General features: G+C 42.5%; 1 protein-coding gene across 1 annotated transcript in view; it reads right to left on the reverse strand.

Annotated features, from left to right (window-relative positions):
* Positions 1–18,292, reverse strand: part of LOC121003515 — a gene marked incomplete at its 5' end in the record, with an annotated part of 1,598,977 nt that overhangs the window by 902,369 nt on the left and 678,316 nt on the right. The window contains 1 exon segment of the mRNA XM_040435417.1: positions 12,226–13,012. Within this exon segment, the coding sequence (XP_040291351.1) occupies positions 12,226–13,012 (787 nt within the window).

An 18,292-nucleotide genomic window follows, 5' to 3' on the forward strand; every position in this document is an offset into this window, starting at 1 on the left:
AACTAACCCTAAAATGTTCTTCAATTATATAAATGTTAAAAAGTATAAATCTGAAGGTGTTGGCACTTTAAAGAGTAATGAGGGGGGAGTCGTAGAGAGCGACGAGGAGAAAGCAAAGCTGTTAAATATTTTTTTCTCCAATGTATTCACTGAGGAAAATAAATTGTCAGATGACATGCAGAATGCAAAAATAAATTCCCCATTAAAAGTGTCCTGTCTGACCCAGGAAGAAGTACATCAGCGACTTAAAAAGATTAAAATAGACAAATCGCCAGGACCGGATGACATACACCCCCGTATCCTAAAGGAATTAAGTAATGTCATAGCCAGACCCTTATTTCTGATATTTGCAGACTCTATACTGACAGGGAATGTCCCACAGGATTGGCGCGTGGCATATGTGGTGCCAATATTCAAAAAGGGGCCAAAAACAGAGCCTGGAAACTATAGGCCGGTAAGCTTAACATCTGTTGTGGGTAAACTGTTTGAAGGTTTTCTGAAAGATGCTATATTAGAGCATCTCAACGGAAATAAGCAAATAACGCCATATCAGCATGGCTTCGTGAGGGATCGGTCATGTCAGACTAATTTAATCAGTTTCTATGAGGAGGTAAGTTCTAGACTTGACAGCGGCGAATCAATGGATGTCGTATATCTGGACTTCTCCAAAGCATTTGACACTGTACCACATAAAAGGTTAGTATATAAAATGAGAATGCTCGGACTGGCAGAAAACATCTGTATGTGGGTAAGTAACTGGCTGAGTGATAGAAAACAGAGGGTGGTTATTAACGGTACACACTCAGATTGGGTCACTGTCACTAGTGGAGTACCTCAGGGGTCAGTATTGGGCCCTATTCTCTTCAATATATTTATTAATGATCTTGTAGAAGGCTTGCATAGTAAAGTATCAATTTTCGCAGATGACACTAAACTGTGTAAAGTAATTTACACTGATGAGGACAGTATACTACTACAGAGGGATCTGGATAGATTGGAGGCTTGGGCAGATAAGTGGCAGATGAGGTTTAACACTGATAAATGTAAAGTTATGCACATGGGAAGGAAAAATGCAAGTCACCAGTACATACTAAATGGTAAAACACTCGGTAACACTGACATGGAAAAAGATCTAGGAATTTTAATAAACAGCAAACTAAGCTGCAAAAACCAGTGTCAGGCAGCTGCTGCCAAGGCCAACAAGATAATAAGTTGCATCAGAAGGGGCATAGATTCCCGTGATATGAACATAGTCCTACCACTTTACAAATCGCTAGTCAGACCACACATGGAGTACTGTGTACAGTTCTGGGCTCCTGTAAACAAGGCAGACATAGCAGAGCTGGAGAGGGTTCAGAGGAGGGCAACTAAAGTAATAACTGGAATGGGGCAACTACAGTACCCTGAAAGATTATCAAAATTAGGGTTATTCACTTTAGAAAAAAGACGACTGAGGGGAGATCTAATTAATATGTATAAATATATCAGGGGTCAGTACAGAGATCTATCCCATCAGCTATTTATCCCCAGGACTGTGACTGGGGACATCCTCTGCGTCTGGAGGAAAGAAGGTTTGGACACAAACATAGAAGAGGATTCTTTACGGTATGAGCAGTGAGACTATGGAACTCTCTGCCTGAGGAGGTGGTGATGGTGAGTACAATAAAGGAATTCAAGAGAGGCCTGGATGTATTTCTGGAGCTTAATAATATTACAGGCTATAGCTACTAGAGAGGGGTCGTTGATCCAGGGAGTTATTCTGATTGCATGATTGGAGTCGGGAAGGAATTTTTTATTCCCCTAAAGTGGAGAAAATTGTCTTCTACCTCACAGGGTTTTTTGCCTTCCTCTGGATCAACTTGCAGGATAACAGGCCGAACTGGATGGACAAATGTCTTTTTTCGGCCTTATGTACTATGTTACTATGCTAGTGGGGGAGTAGAATAAATAGAGTACAGCTGTAATGGAAACAAATCTGCATCAGTGATGGTGGGTGGGGGATGGTCATGTTTTATGGGAGTCAAAAGCACAGATTATACGTTTACTAGCTGACAAGTTTTTGAGCTAATGTATAATATGGAATTATAATTTTTGATGCACAGAATGGGTTTGTAAAAGATCAGAGATTTTGTGTGTTACTGTACACTGAGCTCACTTCACATGGCTCTCTGATGATTCCACAGCAGGGGGAGGCTGCCAGACTGATGAGTCATTCTATCCACATGAACGAGCACATAAGAACTCAGTTCTCAGTGTGATGTCATAATGAGGCGTGGCCGGCCTTCACTCAAACTGCCTAAGCCCGCCCAGCCTTAGCTGCAGAAAACCAGTAAGTGAACAGCATAGCTGGCTGCAGGTGAGGATGAAGAAGCAAGATGGGAATACCCCTTTCAAGACAAAAGCAGAGTTATTTACTGTGACATCATGTTTTGGATGTCATATAACTGTTATATTTTGTGTTCACAGAAGCAGAAAAAGATAATATGCCTTTAAGATTCATTTCATAATGTAAGGTAAGCTCAGTGACACAGCAGAAACAACAGAAAGCATAGTGTTAATCTGTTGTTTCTGGGCAAAAGTCTAGAGAGGAGCTAAACAGACACAGTTCCAGTCAGAGTCCATTTTTTGGGGAACAAGAGGACAAAATAGGTATTTAGAACAGTTATATAATGTTCATATTGTTATATTGTATACTGAACCAGTTATATACAGTCAGGTCCATAAATATTGGGACATCAACACAATTCTAACATTTTTGGCTCTATACACCACCATAATGGATTTGAAATAAAACAAACAAGATGTGCTTTAACTGAAGACTGTCAGCTTTAATTTGAGGGTATTTACATCCAAATCCGGTGAACGGTGTAGGAATTACAACAGTTTGCATATATGCCTCCCACTTGTTAAGGAACCAAAAGTAATGGGACAATTGGCTTCTCAGCTGTTCCATGGCCAGGTGTGTGTTATTCCCTCATTATCCCAATTACAGTGAGCAGATAAAAGGTCCAGAGTTCATATCAAGTGCTATTTGCATTTGTAATCTGTTGCTGTCAACTCTCAAGATTAGATCCAAAGAGCTGTCACTATCAGTGAAGCAAGCCATCAATAGGCTAACAAAACAAAACAAACCCATCAGAGTGATAGCAAAAACATTAGGAGTGGCCAAAACAACTATTTGGAACATTCTTAAAAAGAAGGAACGCACCGGTGAGCTCAGCAACACCAAAAGACCCGGAAGACCACGGAAAACAACTGTGGTGGATGACCGAAGAATTCTTTCCCTGGTGAAGAAAACACTCTTTACAACAGTTGGCCAGATCAAGAACACTCTCCAGGAGGTAGGTGTATGTGTGTCAAAGTCAACAATCAAGAGAAGACTTCACCAGAGTGAATACAGAGGGTTCACCACAAGATGTAAACCATTGGTGAGCCTCAAAAACAGGAAGGCCCAGGGGCGTAGATAAGGGGGGGATAGGGGGGTTCAAACCCCCCCCCCAGAGTGTCTGTCCTCCTAACCTGCCAGAGAACGGCCCGGGCGTGCCGCTGCCTGCAATAGCGGCGCGGGCAGTGCGGCACACAGAGAGGTGATGGAGGCTGCAGGTCGGGCAGCATAGGCGTGCGCACGGGGTGTGCCTGGGCACACCCTAATCACACCCCTGTGCTCCGCCTCCTGCACTGCCGCCTGCCAGCCCCGCACTAGTGTCCGACCGGTGACCGCACAGATGGTAACTATGACACAGACACATACTGTAGACAGTGTATTCAGTCCACCCCCACTGCTCCTGTGCTCCGCCTCCGGCGGCCGGCCACGTAACGTCACTCACTCTGACGTCACGCGCCTGCTCCGCTTTCATTAATAAAGTGGGAGGAGCATGTGCCTGCGGCGTGACGTAGTGAGTCACGTCACGTTACGCTGCCGCCGGCCGCCTAGTTTTAGTGTTTGAAGAGCGGGAGCCAGCCTGGAGCCTATCTGGAGTCCTGACAGTCCTAGTCCCAGTAAGTTAGTGATAGATTATTAGATAGTAGTAGTACATATACTTTGCACAAGTAGCTCACTTAGTCACTTACATAAGGAACGGCGGGTCCGTCTTACAATAGGGACACTGTTATGGGGGGGGGGGGGTATCTGTGGATGATGACGCTTATAATTTAAGAAAGCTGAACCCACCCCCCCCCAGGAAAAAAAATTATCTACGGACCTGGGAAGGCCAGATTAGAGTTTGCTAAACAACATCTAAAAAAGCCTGCACAGTTCTGGAACAACATCCTATGGACAGATGAGACCAAGATCAACTTGTACCAGAGTGATGGGAAGAGAAGAGTATGGAGAAGGAAAGGAACTGCTCATGATCCTAAGCATACCACCTCATCAGTGAAGCATGGTGGTGGTAGTGTCATGGCATGGGCATGTATGGCTGCCAATGGAACTGGTTCTCTTGTATTTATTGATGATGTGACTGCTGACAAAAGCAGCAAGGTGAATTCTGAAGTGTTTTGGGCAATATTATCTGCTCATATTCAGCCAAATGCTTCAGAACTCATTGGACGGCGCTTCACAGTGCAGACCGTCAATGACCTAAAGCATACTGCAAAAGCAACCAAAGAGTTTAAGGGAAAGAAGTGGAATGTTACGCAATAGCCAAGTCAATCACCTGACCTGAATCCGATTGAGCATGCATTTCACTTGCTGAAGACAAAACTAAAGGGAAAATGCCCCAAGAACAAGCAGAAACTGAAGACAGTTGCAGTAGAGGCCTGGCAGAGCATCACCAGGGATGAAACCCAGCATCTGGTGATGTCTATGCGTTCCAGACTTCAGGCTGTAATAGACTGCAAAGGATTTGCAACCAAGTATTAAAAAGTGAAAGTTTGATTTATGATTATTATTCTGTCCCATTACTTTTGGTTCCTTAACAAGTGGGAGGCACATATGCAAACTGTTGTAATTCCTGCACCGTTCACCTGATTTGGATGTAAATCCCCTCAAATTAAAGCTGACAGTCTGCAGTTAAAGCACATCTTGTTCGTTTCATTTCAAATCCATTGTGGTGGTGTATAGAGCCAAAAATGTTAGAATTGCGTCGATGTCCCAATATTTATGGACCTGACTGTATGTGTTTACTTACAGTTCCACCAAAAACAAATCAAAACCAATTGCAAATACAAATTGCAAGCATTCAGATTCCATATTGCAATCCAAATTGCATACAACCATACTAGATCATATTTAACCAATCTGCGAATGGTCACTGCTAACTGCATACTGCAAGTAGAACTATTAGTTAGACCTCAGATATACCTCTTATAGAGATCCTAAAGTGCTTAAATAACTTAAAGTGACAGTGTGGATACTGTGAGACAGTGACAGGTCTCACTCAGGTTAGAGGCAAGGAAGGGGTGGATAGTGTGGTCCACACCCCTGTTCCACCACAGGTGAGAGAAGCTGGAGGTAATCAGCCTGGCATAAGGCACCTCCCAGAGTGTCAGAAAGGGGGTAGTGTGTTACCTGTGGACAGAGGCCTGGAGGCTCTGTCTGTGTGGTCTCAGCTGGGCAAGGCTGAGGGACCACAAGGCTGGGAGATAGCCTGGAGTTGGGGATGCAGCGACGCCTGGGAGGGTCACAGGGCCATAGTCAGGCAGACTACTGAGCCCCAATCCCCCACAAGAAATACTGAACTGGAGACAGTGGGCGTACTGTGCTCTGTACAGCCAGGAGGCTGTGGGACATTGGCTGACAAAAGCCGCATGAGTTCACAGGGTGTGAACTGGGACCTAGGTGAGTCAGGAAACGTTATGTTTAGTTAGAGCCTGGACGGGCGAGTGTTTATTATTTTATGTAGATGTCACATGTGTTAGGTGAAGCTGCGACTTCATGATAACCTGTATTGGTTGGAGTGTGCACAATAAATACACGGTTTGGACCTGAAACCTGGTGTCCTAAAGGCGTATCTGTGAGAATGACCCCCGGTGAAGAGCTAACCCCCTACAATACTCAACAGAGAATTATATCCACCATTTTATGTTGAATGACAAGGTTGAACAGTTGAACCACCATCTTATGCATACCGCCAATTTTGTGATATCTTTTCAACATTTGTTATGTACATGGACTATCTGCTGCGGCGGTGGCAGTGTTATATATGAAGAAAAGTTGAAGTTAATAAAGAAGTTATTTGAAGCATTTGCTGTGCTCTTTAAACCTACTGTTTTCATAGAACGGCGCTAGAGGAATTACAGAGTAATAGACAGTCTGGTTAGACTAAAAGTCAGAGATATCAAAATTCTTCTATTGCCACAGTGCAAAAGGCACCTCATAGTGTTGCGCCTGCCATCGTTTTTTTTTTTTTTTTTTATTAACCGCCTCCGGACCGCCTAACGCAGGATCGCGTTCCGGAGGCGGCAGCTTTGCGCAGAGACGCGAGATTTCCTGTGAACGCGCGCACACAGGCGCGCGCGTTCACAGGATTGGAAGGTAAGCGAGTGGATCTCCAGCCTGCCAGCGGCGATCGTTCGCTGGCAGGCTGGAGATGCAATTTTTTTAACCCCTAACAGGTATATTAGATGCTGTTTTGATAACAGCGTCTAATATACCTGCTACCTGGTCCTCTGGTGGTCTCTTTTGCTTGTATTGACCACCAGAGGACACAGGCAGCTCAGTAATAAGTAGCACCAAACACCACTACACGGCCCCCCCCGTCACTTATTAACCCCTGATCACCCCATATAGACTCCCTGATCACCCCCCTGTCATTGATCACCCCCCTGTCATTGATCATCCCCTTGTAAGGCTCCATTCAGACGTCCGTATGTTTTTTACGGATCCACGGATACATGGATCGGATCTGCAAAACACATACGGACGTCTGAATGGAGCCTTACAGGGGGGTGATCAATGACAGAGGGGTGATCACCCCATATAGACTCCCTGATCACCCCCCTGTAAGTCTCCATTCAGACGTCCGTATGTTTTTTACGGATACATGGATCGGATCCGCAAAACACATACAGACGTCTGAATGGAGCCTTACAGGGGGGTGATCACCCCATATAGACTCCCTGATCACCCCCCTGTCATTGATCACCCCCCTGTAAGGCTCCATTCAGACGTCCGTATGTTTTTTACGGATCCACGGATGCATGGATCGGATCCGCAAAACACATACAGACGTCTGAATGGAGCCTTATAGGGGGGTGATCACCCCATATAGACTCCCTGATCACCCCCCTGTCATTGATCACCCCCCTGTAAGGCTCCATTCAGACATTTTTTTGGCCCAAGTTAGCGGAAATTGTTTTTTATTTTTTTTCTTACAAAGTCTCATATTCCCGCTTTAGGGCCCCTAAAATGCCAGGGCAGTATAAATACCCCACATGTGACCCCATTTCGGAAAGAAGACACCCCAAGGTATTCCGTGAGGGGCATATTGAGTCCATGAAAGATTGAAATTTTTGTCCCAAGTTAGCGGAAAGGTAGACTTTGTGAGAAAAATAAAAATAAAAAAATCAATTTCCGCTAACTTGTGCCAAATAAAAAAAATTCTATGAACTCGCCATGCCCCTCATTGAATACCTTGGGGTGTCTTCTTTCCAAAATGGGGTCACATGTGGGGTATTTATACTGCCCTGGCATTTTAGGGGCCCTAAAGCGTGAGAAGAAGTCTGGGATCCAAATGTCTAAAAATGCCCTCCTAAAAGGAATGTGGGCCCCTTTGCGCATCTAGGCTGCAAAAAAGTGTCACACATCTGGTATCGCCGTACTCAGGAGAAGTTGGGGAATGTGTTTTGGGGTGTCATTTTACATATACCCATGCTGGGTGAGAGAAATATCTTGGTCAAATGCCAACTTTGTATAAAAAAAATGGGAAAAGTTGTCTTTTGCCGAGATATTTATCTCACCCAGCATGGGTATATGTAAAATGACACCCCAAAACACATTGCCCAACTTCTCCTGAGTACGGCAATACCACATGTGTGACACTTTTTTGCAGCCTAGGTGGGCAAAGGGGCCCACATTCCAAAGAGCACCTTTAGGATTTCACAGGTCATTTTTTACACATTTTGATTTCAAACTACTTACCACACATTAGGGCCCCTAGAATGCCAGGGCAGTAAAACTACCCCACAAGTGACCCCATTTTGGAAAGAAGACACCCCAAGGTATTCCGTGAGGGGCATGGCGAGTTCCTAGAGTTTTTTTTATCACAAGTTAGCGGAAAATGATGATTTTTTTTATATTATTTTTTTTTCTTACAAAGTCTCATATTCCACTAACTTGTGCCAAAAAATAAAAACTTCCATGAACTCACTATGCCCATCATGAAATACCTTGGGGTGTCTTCTTTCCAAAATGGGGTCACTTGTGGGGTAGTTATACTGCCCTGGCATTTTAGGGGCCCAAATGCGTGCAAAGTAGTTTGAAATCAAAATCTGTAAAAAATGGCCGGTGAAATCCGAAAGGTGCTCTTTGGAATGTGGGTCCCTTTGCCCACCTAGGCTGCAAAAAAGTGCCACACATGTGGTATCTCCGTACTCAGGAGAAGTTGGGCAATGTGTTTTGGTGTGTCATTTTACATATACCCATGCTGGGTGAGAGAAATATCTTGGCAAAAGACATCTTTTCCCATTTTTTTTATACAAAGTTGGCATTTGACCAAGATATTTATCTCACCCAGCATGGGTATATGTAAAATTACACCCCAAAACACATTGCCCAACTTCTCCTGAGTACGGCGATACCACATGTGTGACACTTTTTTGCAGCCTAGAAGCGCAAAGGGGCCCAAATTCCAAAGAGCACCTTTCGGATTTCACCGGCCATTTTTTACAGATTTTGATTTCAAACTACTTCGCACGCATTTGGGCCCCTAAAATTCCAGGGCAGTATAACTACCCCACAAGTGACCCCATTTTGGAAAGAAGACACCCCAAGGTATTTCGTGATGAGCATAGTGAGTTCATGGAAGTTTTTATTTTTTGTCACAAGTTAGTGGAATATGAGACTTTGTAAGAAAAAAAATGATAATAAAAAAAAAAAATCATCATTTTCCACTAACTTGTGACAAAAAAGAAAAAGTTCTATGAACTCACTATGCCCATCAGCGAATACCTAATACCTGGGTGTCTACTTTCCGAAATGGGGTCATTTGTGGGGTGTTTGTACTGTCTGGCCATTGTAGAACCTCAGGAAACATGACAGGTGCTCAGAAAGTCAGAGCTGCTTCAAAAAGCGGAAATTCACATTTTTGTACCATAGTTTGTAAACGCTATAACTTTTACCCAAACGATTTTTTTTTTTTACCCAAACATTTTTTTTTTTATCAACGACATGTAGAACAATAAATTTTGAGAAAAATTTATATATGGATGTAGTTTTTTTTGCAAAATTTTACAACTGAAAGTGAAAAATGTCCTTTTTTTTTGCAAAAAAATCGTTAAATTTCAAATAATAACAAAAAAAGTAAAAATGTCAGCAGCAATGAAATACCACCAAATGAAAGCTCTATTTTAGTGAGAAGAAAAGGAGGTAAAATTCATTTGGGTGGTAAGTTGCATGACCGAGCAATAAACGGTGAAAGTAGTGTAGTGCAGAAGTGTAAAAAGTGGCCTGGTCATTAAGGGTGTTTAAGCTAAGGGGGCTGAAGTGGTTAATATGTTTTTCAGAGATTTATTTGCTTTTTAATTCAAACTCAAGCTCAGCTCCTTATTCTTTAAATATGCAGATTGACACCAAAATAAATGGTTAAAATTGGTTTCCTGTTTTGGTCATATTGATAGTTTTTTTGTTTCATGTGAAAAGAGAAACTATGCAGACATTTTTTTCTATTTTATTCTCACTTGTATTTTATTGTATATTTTGATACTTTTAAAATATATTTTGGCCTATGGGACATTTACACATAACTGTAACTGGGGCATCCAAATGTGACAAGTGATGCTACTGCACCATAATGGTCCCTGCCTGGCGAGGTAGAAACCACTATGTGCACAAAACAAGCAATCACTGACAGAATATACTAAAGGGAGTCTGTCAAAGTTTCACCTTTTTAACCCTTCCCATAGCTTTCTAGCAGCCTTACAGTTAATAAAAACGTTACCTTTATGAGCAATCCTGGATTTATAAAACCGGCAAAAAACATCTTAGTAGCATATGAAAATGAGGGCTCGCAAGTGCCCAGGGGCAGCGTTACCCTCGTAGGTGCCCAGCTAGCTCAGCCTCATCGTCGCTTCCCCCCGCCCATTGTTTCTTTCTGCCCGCCCATCCTTTCCCTCTGACAGCCCATCTACTTACTTCTTGTTTCGCCGAGATCCCGCGCCTGCGCACTCAGTCCGTCGGCCGGCGCATGCGCACTGCGATGCCCATTCCTTGTACGGCATCACAGTAATTAATGCGCATGCGCCGGCTAAGGCTACTTTCACACTTGCGGCAGTACGGATCCGACAGGTTGTTCACCATGTCTGATCCGTCCTTCCGCTATTTCGCCGTGCCGCCGCTCCGTCCCCATTGACTATAATGGGGACCGGGGCGGAGCTCCGGCGCAGCACGGCGAAAGGCCGCCGGACTAAAAGTCCTGCATGTCCGACTTTTTAGTCTGGCGGCTTTCGCCGTGCTGTGCTTTCGCCGCCACTTGACATTATAGTCAATGGGGACGGAGCGGCGGTCCGGCGAAATAGCGGAAGGAGGGATCCGACATGGTGAACAGCATGTCGGATCCGTCCTGCCGCAAGTGTGAAAGTATCCTTACGGCGCGAAAACACCACAAAGGAGGCGGCCCATCAGCGCATGCGCATTAATTATTGTGATGCCGTACAAGGATTAGGCATCGCAGTGCGCATGCGCCGGCCTGAGTGCGCAGGCGCGGGATCTCAGCGAAACAAGAAGTAGGTAGATGGGCGGTCAGAGGGAAAGGATGGGCGGTCAGAGGGAAAGGATGGGCGGGGGGAAGAGACGATAAGGCTGAGCTAGCTGGGCACCACGAGGGTAACGCCGCCCCTGGGCACTTGCGAGCCCTCATTTGCATATGCTACTAAGATGTTTTTTGCCGGTATTATAAGTCCAGGATTGCTCATAAAGGTAACGTTTTTATTAACTGTAAGGCTGCTAGAAAGCTATGGGAAGGGTTAAAAAGGTGAAACTTTGATGACAGACTCCCTTTAAGAGGCAGCATCCAAAACCATCCATAGAAACAGTAAAGGATCACTACCACCCCTCCCCACCAGAGGTATCGTCATTACCTATAGAAGTATTGTCAGGTGTCAGACATCCGATTATAAACCCAGACAAAACTGTAACTGCGCCCATGGAGCTCATGGAACAGCCTGAATATTAGAGATCCTCCAAATAAAACATATAATCTCCGTATCACCATACAATAATAGGAATGAAAATAGTCATAGGAAACAAAATGATAAAAAATTCAATATATCCAATAAAAATATTTTATATCAAGTCTTCAATTATAAAACTAAACAATCCAGAGCTCGTGGGACATACAAAAGAAGAAAATAACCAAGGATTCACCCACTGGTAAATTAATACGAGATGAGTGAAGCACATGACTTCTACAAATACTGGGGTGGCGGGGACCCCACTTGTTGGATTTATCTACAGGTACATTTTGGTCAGGGTGTACAGATTAAGATGGTATTCCTTTAGGACGAGTAATGGCTTCTATGTAATGAGGCAATCCTCACCTGGGTCACTTGTTGGGAGAACTTGCACATCACTGATGAAACCCAGTAAGAGCTGACGGTTTCTTGACAAGCTCATATTTGACGTTTTTAATTTTACAAATACTTATAAAAGGTTGAACAGACCGGGGCTGGAATAGGTAGATAGTTATCTTTTTATATCAGGCCCTATATATTTTTTTTATTTCCTCTCACTAAACATTTTTGTTTAGAGGGGATATATATATATATATATATATTTAACTGGATCTGTCCTTTGATGACCTGTATTCATTCAATACAGGAGACAACACGTGTTTGAGGAGCTCTCACAGTGGTCCCAATCATCACTCCAAACCCTCGGCCACCTCTCGTAACTCAAAGCAAGGTGCTTTTTTATCTCCCTGTAAAAAGAAGTATCTGAAGGAATGAAGCCAGTTAGTGACACTGACTACCATAAAAACACATAAGGGTGGTCACTAAAGGGCTAAGCATGGAGTTTGTGAGTTTTATAATGTGTAACAAGAACTGATTTCTGGTTAAAACATTTCCCACATTCTGAACATGAAAATGGCTTTTTCCCAGTATGAATTCTCAGATGTACAACAAGTTCTGATTTCTGCTTAAAACATTTCCCACATTCTGAACATGAAAATGGCTTCTCCCCTGTGTGAATTCTCTCATGTATAACAAGATCTGATTTACTGTTAAAAAATGTACCACATTCTGAACATGGATACGGCTTTTCTCCTTTGTGAATTCTCTGATGTACAACAAGATTTGATTTATGCTTAAAACATTTCCCACATTCTGAGCATAAAAATGGCTTCTCTCCTGTGTGAATTCTCTGATGTACAACAAGTGCCGATTTATGCTTAAAACATTTCAAACATTCTGAACACGAAAATGGATTCTCCCCTGTGTGATTTCTCTGATGTACAACAAGATTTGATTTATGCTTAAAACATTTCCCACATTCTGAACATGAAAATGGCTTCTCCCCGGTGTGAATTCTCAGATGTACAACAAGTTCTGATTTGCTGTTAAAAAATTTACCACATTCTGAACATGGATATGGCTTTTCTCCTTTGTGAATTCTCTGATGTACAACAAGATCTGATTTATGGTTAAAACATTTCCCACATTCTGAACATGGATATGGCTTCTCTCCTGTGTGAGTTCTCTGATGTATAACAAGAGCTGATTTCTGCTTAAAACATTTCCCACATTCTGAACATGGATATGGCTTCTCTCCTGTGTGAGTTCTCTGATGTACAACAAGAGCTGATTTATACTCAAAACATTTACCACATTCTGAACATGAAAACGGCTTCTCTTTTACGTGAGCTGTTTTATGTTTAGCACTTCTTCTGCGACTTTTATTCTGTGTTACAGTCTGTGATGAATCAAAAGATCGGACCTGTTTAAAATGATCAAATAATACATTGTGGCTGTGATTGGATGAGGGTATATCTTGGATATTGGCATGCTCTTCAAATGTATCTCGTGTGAAACCACAATCATCTACTTTAAAATCTGAAGATACCAGATGTTTCTCTAAGTTCCTGGTACAATCATCTGCCAAGAATAAAACACATTTTTATTACTGATGAATAATATACCAAAATATTCTATTTAAATTGTATTACATTTCAGTGTCAAAAAAATCCACAGAAAGGTATGGCACAAAATACAAGAATAAAAAAAGATCACGATCCGATAGTAGACCAAGGGGCATAACTAGGCCAGGTTTGCCCCCACCTTGAGCAACTTCCCTGCAACCTCCACCAAATCTGTCATTTTAAATACATACAAATAAAACATTTCCTAGCGCTGGACAAGAGGCGCTGAATGTCCCCTTAGTTCCCCACACCATAGTTATCTCCCCTAAGAGTCCCTTTCACAGTAGAATTCCCGTTTAGTGCCCTCAGGAGAATGCCCCCTTGATGTCTCTAAACAGTAGTTATGCACCTTAGTGTCCCCACACAATAGTTATGTCCCCTTAGTGCCCCCACACAGTAGTTATGCCCCCTTGATGTCTCCAAACAGTAGTTATGCACCTTAGTGCCCCCACACAATAGTTATGCCCCTTACAATAATGCTTCCCCTTAGTGCCCCCACACAGTAGTCATGCCCCCTTTGTGTCCCCTTCTACAATAGTACTGTCCCTTAGTGCCCCTTACAGTAGTGAAGCTGCCTATACTTTGAATAAAATTAATAAAGTACTACCGAGCACATCCTGCTCTTCCCAGCAACAGACGTGATGTGATGACGTCATCTCTCCTGCTGAGCTGAGGAGAGCGCACAGGCCGGGGGATTATCTCTGGTCTGTGCGCTCTCCCTCTCAGACCAGCAGGTACAATGACATCACTGTATCACACCTGCTGCTGGGGAGAGTGCAGGCCGGGGAATGAGACCTGGGTTATAATGGATGACAGATACAGCAGCTGGACTCGGCGGGAGGGAGGAGAGTAGAATGGACAGTAGGAAGCACAGTCCTGTCACTCTCAAGTAAACAAACTGGATTGCATGCTCCATAAAATCTTCCTTTTTCAGGGATTAATATTTAGTGCCTGCGATTCATATATAAACACCATCCAATGATAATGAAAATTCTATCACTACAGATGAACTATTTCTTGAAATTAATTTCAGGTGTAATTCTGATGAATCAATCAGAAGAGTCAATTAGGGAATGTTAAATAATATGTGATCCAGTATTACTTGGTATTTAAAGTATAACTGTCATATTTTTTTTTTTTTGGAGTATTGGATTGTGGTGATTAATATCTCCTTGGTGGCCCTATTTCAACTTTTCACTGTTTATTCAATTACCCCTTAATTCCACATTTTTGTTCCCTGTACTGCCTACTTTTACCTGTGCTTAAAATCAGGTTGCTAGGCATGGTCCGTCTATCTGACGGAGGACGCAGAAGCATGCAGCCTGCAGGGTCAGATTACTGACAGCCAGGGACTGTAAGTAAATGATTAAAGCCAGGTCCTCCCCAGCAGCTGATAACAGTGCCTGGGCTGTGTGCACTTCTCCTTGTCCCTGCGCTTGGCAGACGCTCCCTCACTCAGCAGAGCTGGAGAATGCAGAGTTGGAGCAGCGCACAACAGGGAAGGGAGATCTTCCATCTGCTCAGTGTATAAATGAAAGCAACATGTGGTAAGAGGATCCCTTTGTGCTGCAGGAGATTAACCCTTTAGGGGGAGGGCTCTGGTTACTGACACTTTTGGGGGGCTATTGTTACTGGCTAGTGAGGGCAGGCCGGATTAGCCTCAGGGTGAGGGCAGTGGCGGCCATCTTAACTGAATAGTGAAATTGCAGTTTTATGCAGACTGGTTGCTAAGGGCTGAATCTTATTAAATATGGGGTAAGTCAGTCTAATAGGAACTGATTCTGGAATATCATGTTATTAGAAACTACATATATGAAAATTTAAATTAGGGTCTAAGTGTGACAGTTATCCTTTAATGTATAAGATTTATTATACTGCACACTGACACCATTTACACTAATACAAAAGGGCGATGGAAGGTCCCACCAGATACCAACGGCCATCTGACCAATGACTGGTCATAAAATGTGTCAGATAATCTGTTGGTGTAAATGCACCTTTAGATATAAACAGCAGATCTTGATGATTTGCTTCCCAAATGCATTCAGCATGGCAGAACATTCCTCGGACAATCATTAACCCCTTAGTGACCAGCCTGTTTGGGCCTTACTGACCAAGCGTTTTTCTTCCTTTTTTTCATCATCGCATTCCAAGAGCTATAACTTTTTAATTTTTCAGTCTATATAGCTTTATTAGGGCTTGTGTTTTGCGGGACAAGTAGTAGTTTTTAATGGCGCCATTTTGGGGTACACATTAACTTTTACTAAATCTTTCTGGGAGGGAGATGGGAAAAACAACAATACTGCCACTACGTTTTTACATTATAAATTGTACGGTGTTTATTTTTCGGTATAAATAACATATCTTTATTCTTTGGGTCAGTACGATTACATTGTAACCAAATACATATAGTTTTGTTTTACTACTTTATTGCAATAAAAACCCCCCTTTTTTTTTTTTTAAGAAAAAATGTTTTTGCTTTGCCACTTCCCAAGACCCGTAACTTTTTTATTTTTCTTTCTATGGAGTTGTGTGAGGACTTGATTGTTGTGGGACAACTTGTATTTAACATTTTGGAGTAAATGGCATTTTTTGATTGCTTGTTATTACGTTTTTTTTTCAGTGGAAACTAAGAATAAATGAGCAATTCTGTCATTTTTTTTAATTTTTTACGGTGTTCACCGTAGGGTATAATTTATGTGATATTTAGTGATATTTATGTAGTCCGGGTCGTTACGGACACGGCAATACCAAACATATGGGGGAGATTTTTTTTTTTTGCATTTTTTTTAATTGAAAAGCGTATTTTCAATGGGAAAAAAGCGTAATATTTTTAATGGAATTTTTTAAATTGAATAAATTTGTTTTCTTTTTACTTTTTTTTTACAATTAATAGTCCCACAAGGGGACTAAGACAGCTTTTTGCTTGATTTTAAAATACAATGCATTATCCCTATAGTGCATTGCATTTTAATGGCAATGCTATTCTGACATTGACCAGCAGGCTCCACGAGAGAGGCGCAGCCTGCTGGAAATTACTTGAGGCTGGTCTGGAGCCTACACGAGACCCCAGCCAGCCTTCACACACATCGGCACCCCGCGATCACATTTACAAGGTGCCGATGGGAGACAGAGGGAGTCCGCTTCCTCTGTCAGCTCTTTACATGCAGCAGGCGCCATTGCCCGCGGCATGTAAAGTGTTAAACAGCCCGGATCAGCACTCCTGCCAGTCTGGGCTGTTAGATCATGTGGACAACGGACCATTAGCATATCAAAGGTACTGTAGTTGTCAATTATCTAAAGAATGGCCGACAATTGTCCAGTAGGTGGTACATAGCTAGTGGGGGAGGAAAATGCTGGAAAATCCGAACATTGCAGCTGCTTCTATCAGTCTTCAAGAGTTACCTGAAAATTTCTAGAAAACCATAAAGAACAACTAAAAAGATGTGTCCAAGCCATATTCTAGACAATGCTAGGACTGGCTGTTAGGAAGGAAAGAAGGAAGAAGCGAAGAGGTAGAAGAGAGAAGGAAAAGAGAAAAGAAAAGTGCTACAGAAGAGAAAACCTGGAGGGTCCAGAGCAAAGACAGGGACTGAAGAGACATGAGAAGACCTCTGTATAGTAACTACACTGCACTGTAGAGGGATAGGAATTTGTGGTTTAGTTACCAAATGGTCTTGGGAGTAGCTTTATTATTATTAGTAATTGTTATTGTGTACAAGTCTCTCCGTATGTGATATTTAATTTTGTTCCTTTATACTTTCATATATACTCATCAATAATAATAATTATAATATAATTATTTCCACATTGCACAATATATCTATTTTTTATTTGTATAAGCAGAATCTTAGAGACCTCTCTGCTTTACTTAGTGGTCACTACTCACCTGGGCGGTTATCTGTAGGAATGTCCTCTGTCCTCTGCTCATCACCCCTCACATATGTCTCTGGGGGATTAATATTGTTCAGATCTTCACCCGGATTCACAAGCTGTGAAAGAAATATTGTAGAAGTCATCAGACGGTTGGAGAAGTCGTGTGGAGGGTTTTATATGACCTGAAAAGACGACCATAAATGACCGGACAGCAGGAGTTATATGACCCAAATATCTGCAGGTCTCCTGTATAAATCCAATCCGATTGCTTCGTTATTTCAACCAGTTTGCAATGCAGGGAGAGTAGCCCTTATATTCCATCCCTAACATTACATTGTGTGTATATAACATTACATTGTTTGTGCACCTGTTGCCCTTGCTGGCAGCCCCAGGGCTGTGAAGCCGGTAAGCCAAAGTTCTTTCGGTCCATGGCTTATTTACCTCCTCTGAATGGGCATAATCATCTGCTCTGCTGCAGCCAATGACTGGATTCAGGGGTAACATGTCCACAAGAAACACATCACCACTGAAGCTAGTTATTGGCTGCAGTCAAGCAGGTGACCATGGCTGTGCCGGCGAGGGAGCAAACAACATTTACTGGAAGATGGACACACAGGAGCTAGCACACATAACCAGAGCTGAGGGTAGCAGGTATGTATGACTCTTTCCATAGTAGAGGCTGCGGACACATGTGAAAAGTTACTTATTCCTGAACAAACCTTTAATACTGTCTTCCAGTTCTGTCTACCAGTTTTGGGATGACTGCAGGCATGAAGATACTGTATCTAGTATAAGGACAGAGGAGAACAGAGGAGAACACAGGAGAGGTGAGAACTGATTATCTATCACCACTAGAACACGCTGCTTATCACTGTTTATAGTATAAGGACAGGAGAGGTGAGAACTGATTATCTATCACCACTAGAACACGCTGCTTATCACTGTTTATAGTATAAGGACAGGAGAAGTGAGAATGGATTATGATTATATTATATGATTATTATTACTATTATTACTACCTTCCAAAAGTCACTGTACTTTTTTTTAACAAACGTTGCACGACTAGATTTATCGCATGCATCATTCAGGTAGCATGTGTTATTTCTCCCAATCACAAAGCAGCC

This window comes from Bufo bufo, chromosome 6 (assembly GCF_905171765.1).
Source record: "Bufo bufo chromosome 6, aBufBuf1.1, whole genome shotgun sequence".
In the NCBI taxonomy this organism is placed as follows: domain Eukaryota; kingdom Metazoa; phylum Chordata; class Amphibia; order Anura; family Bufonidae; genus Bufo; species Bufo bufo.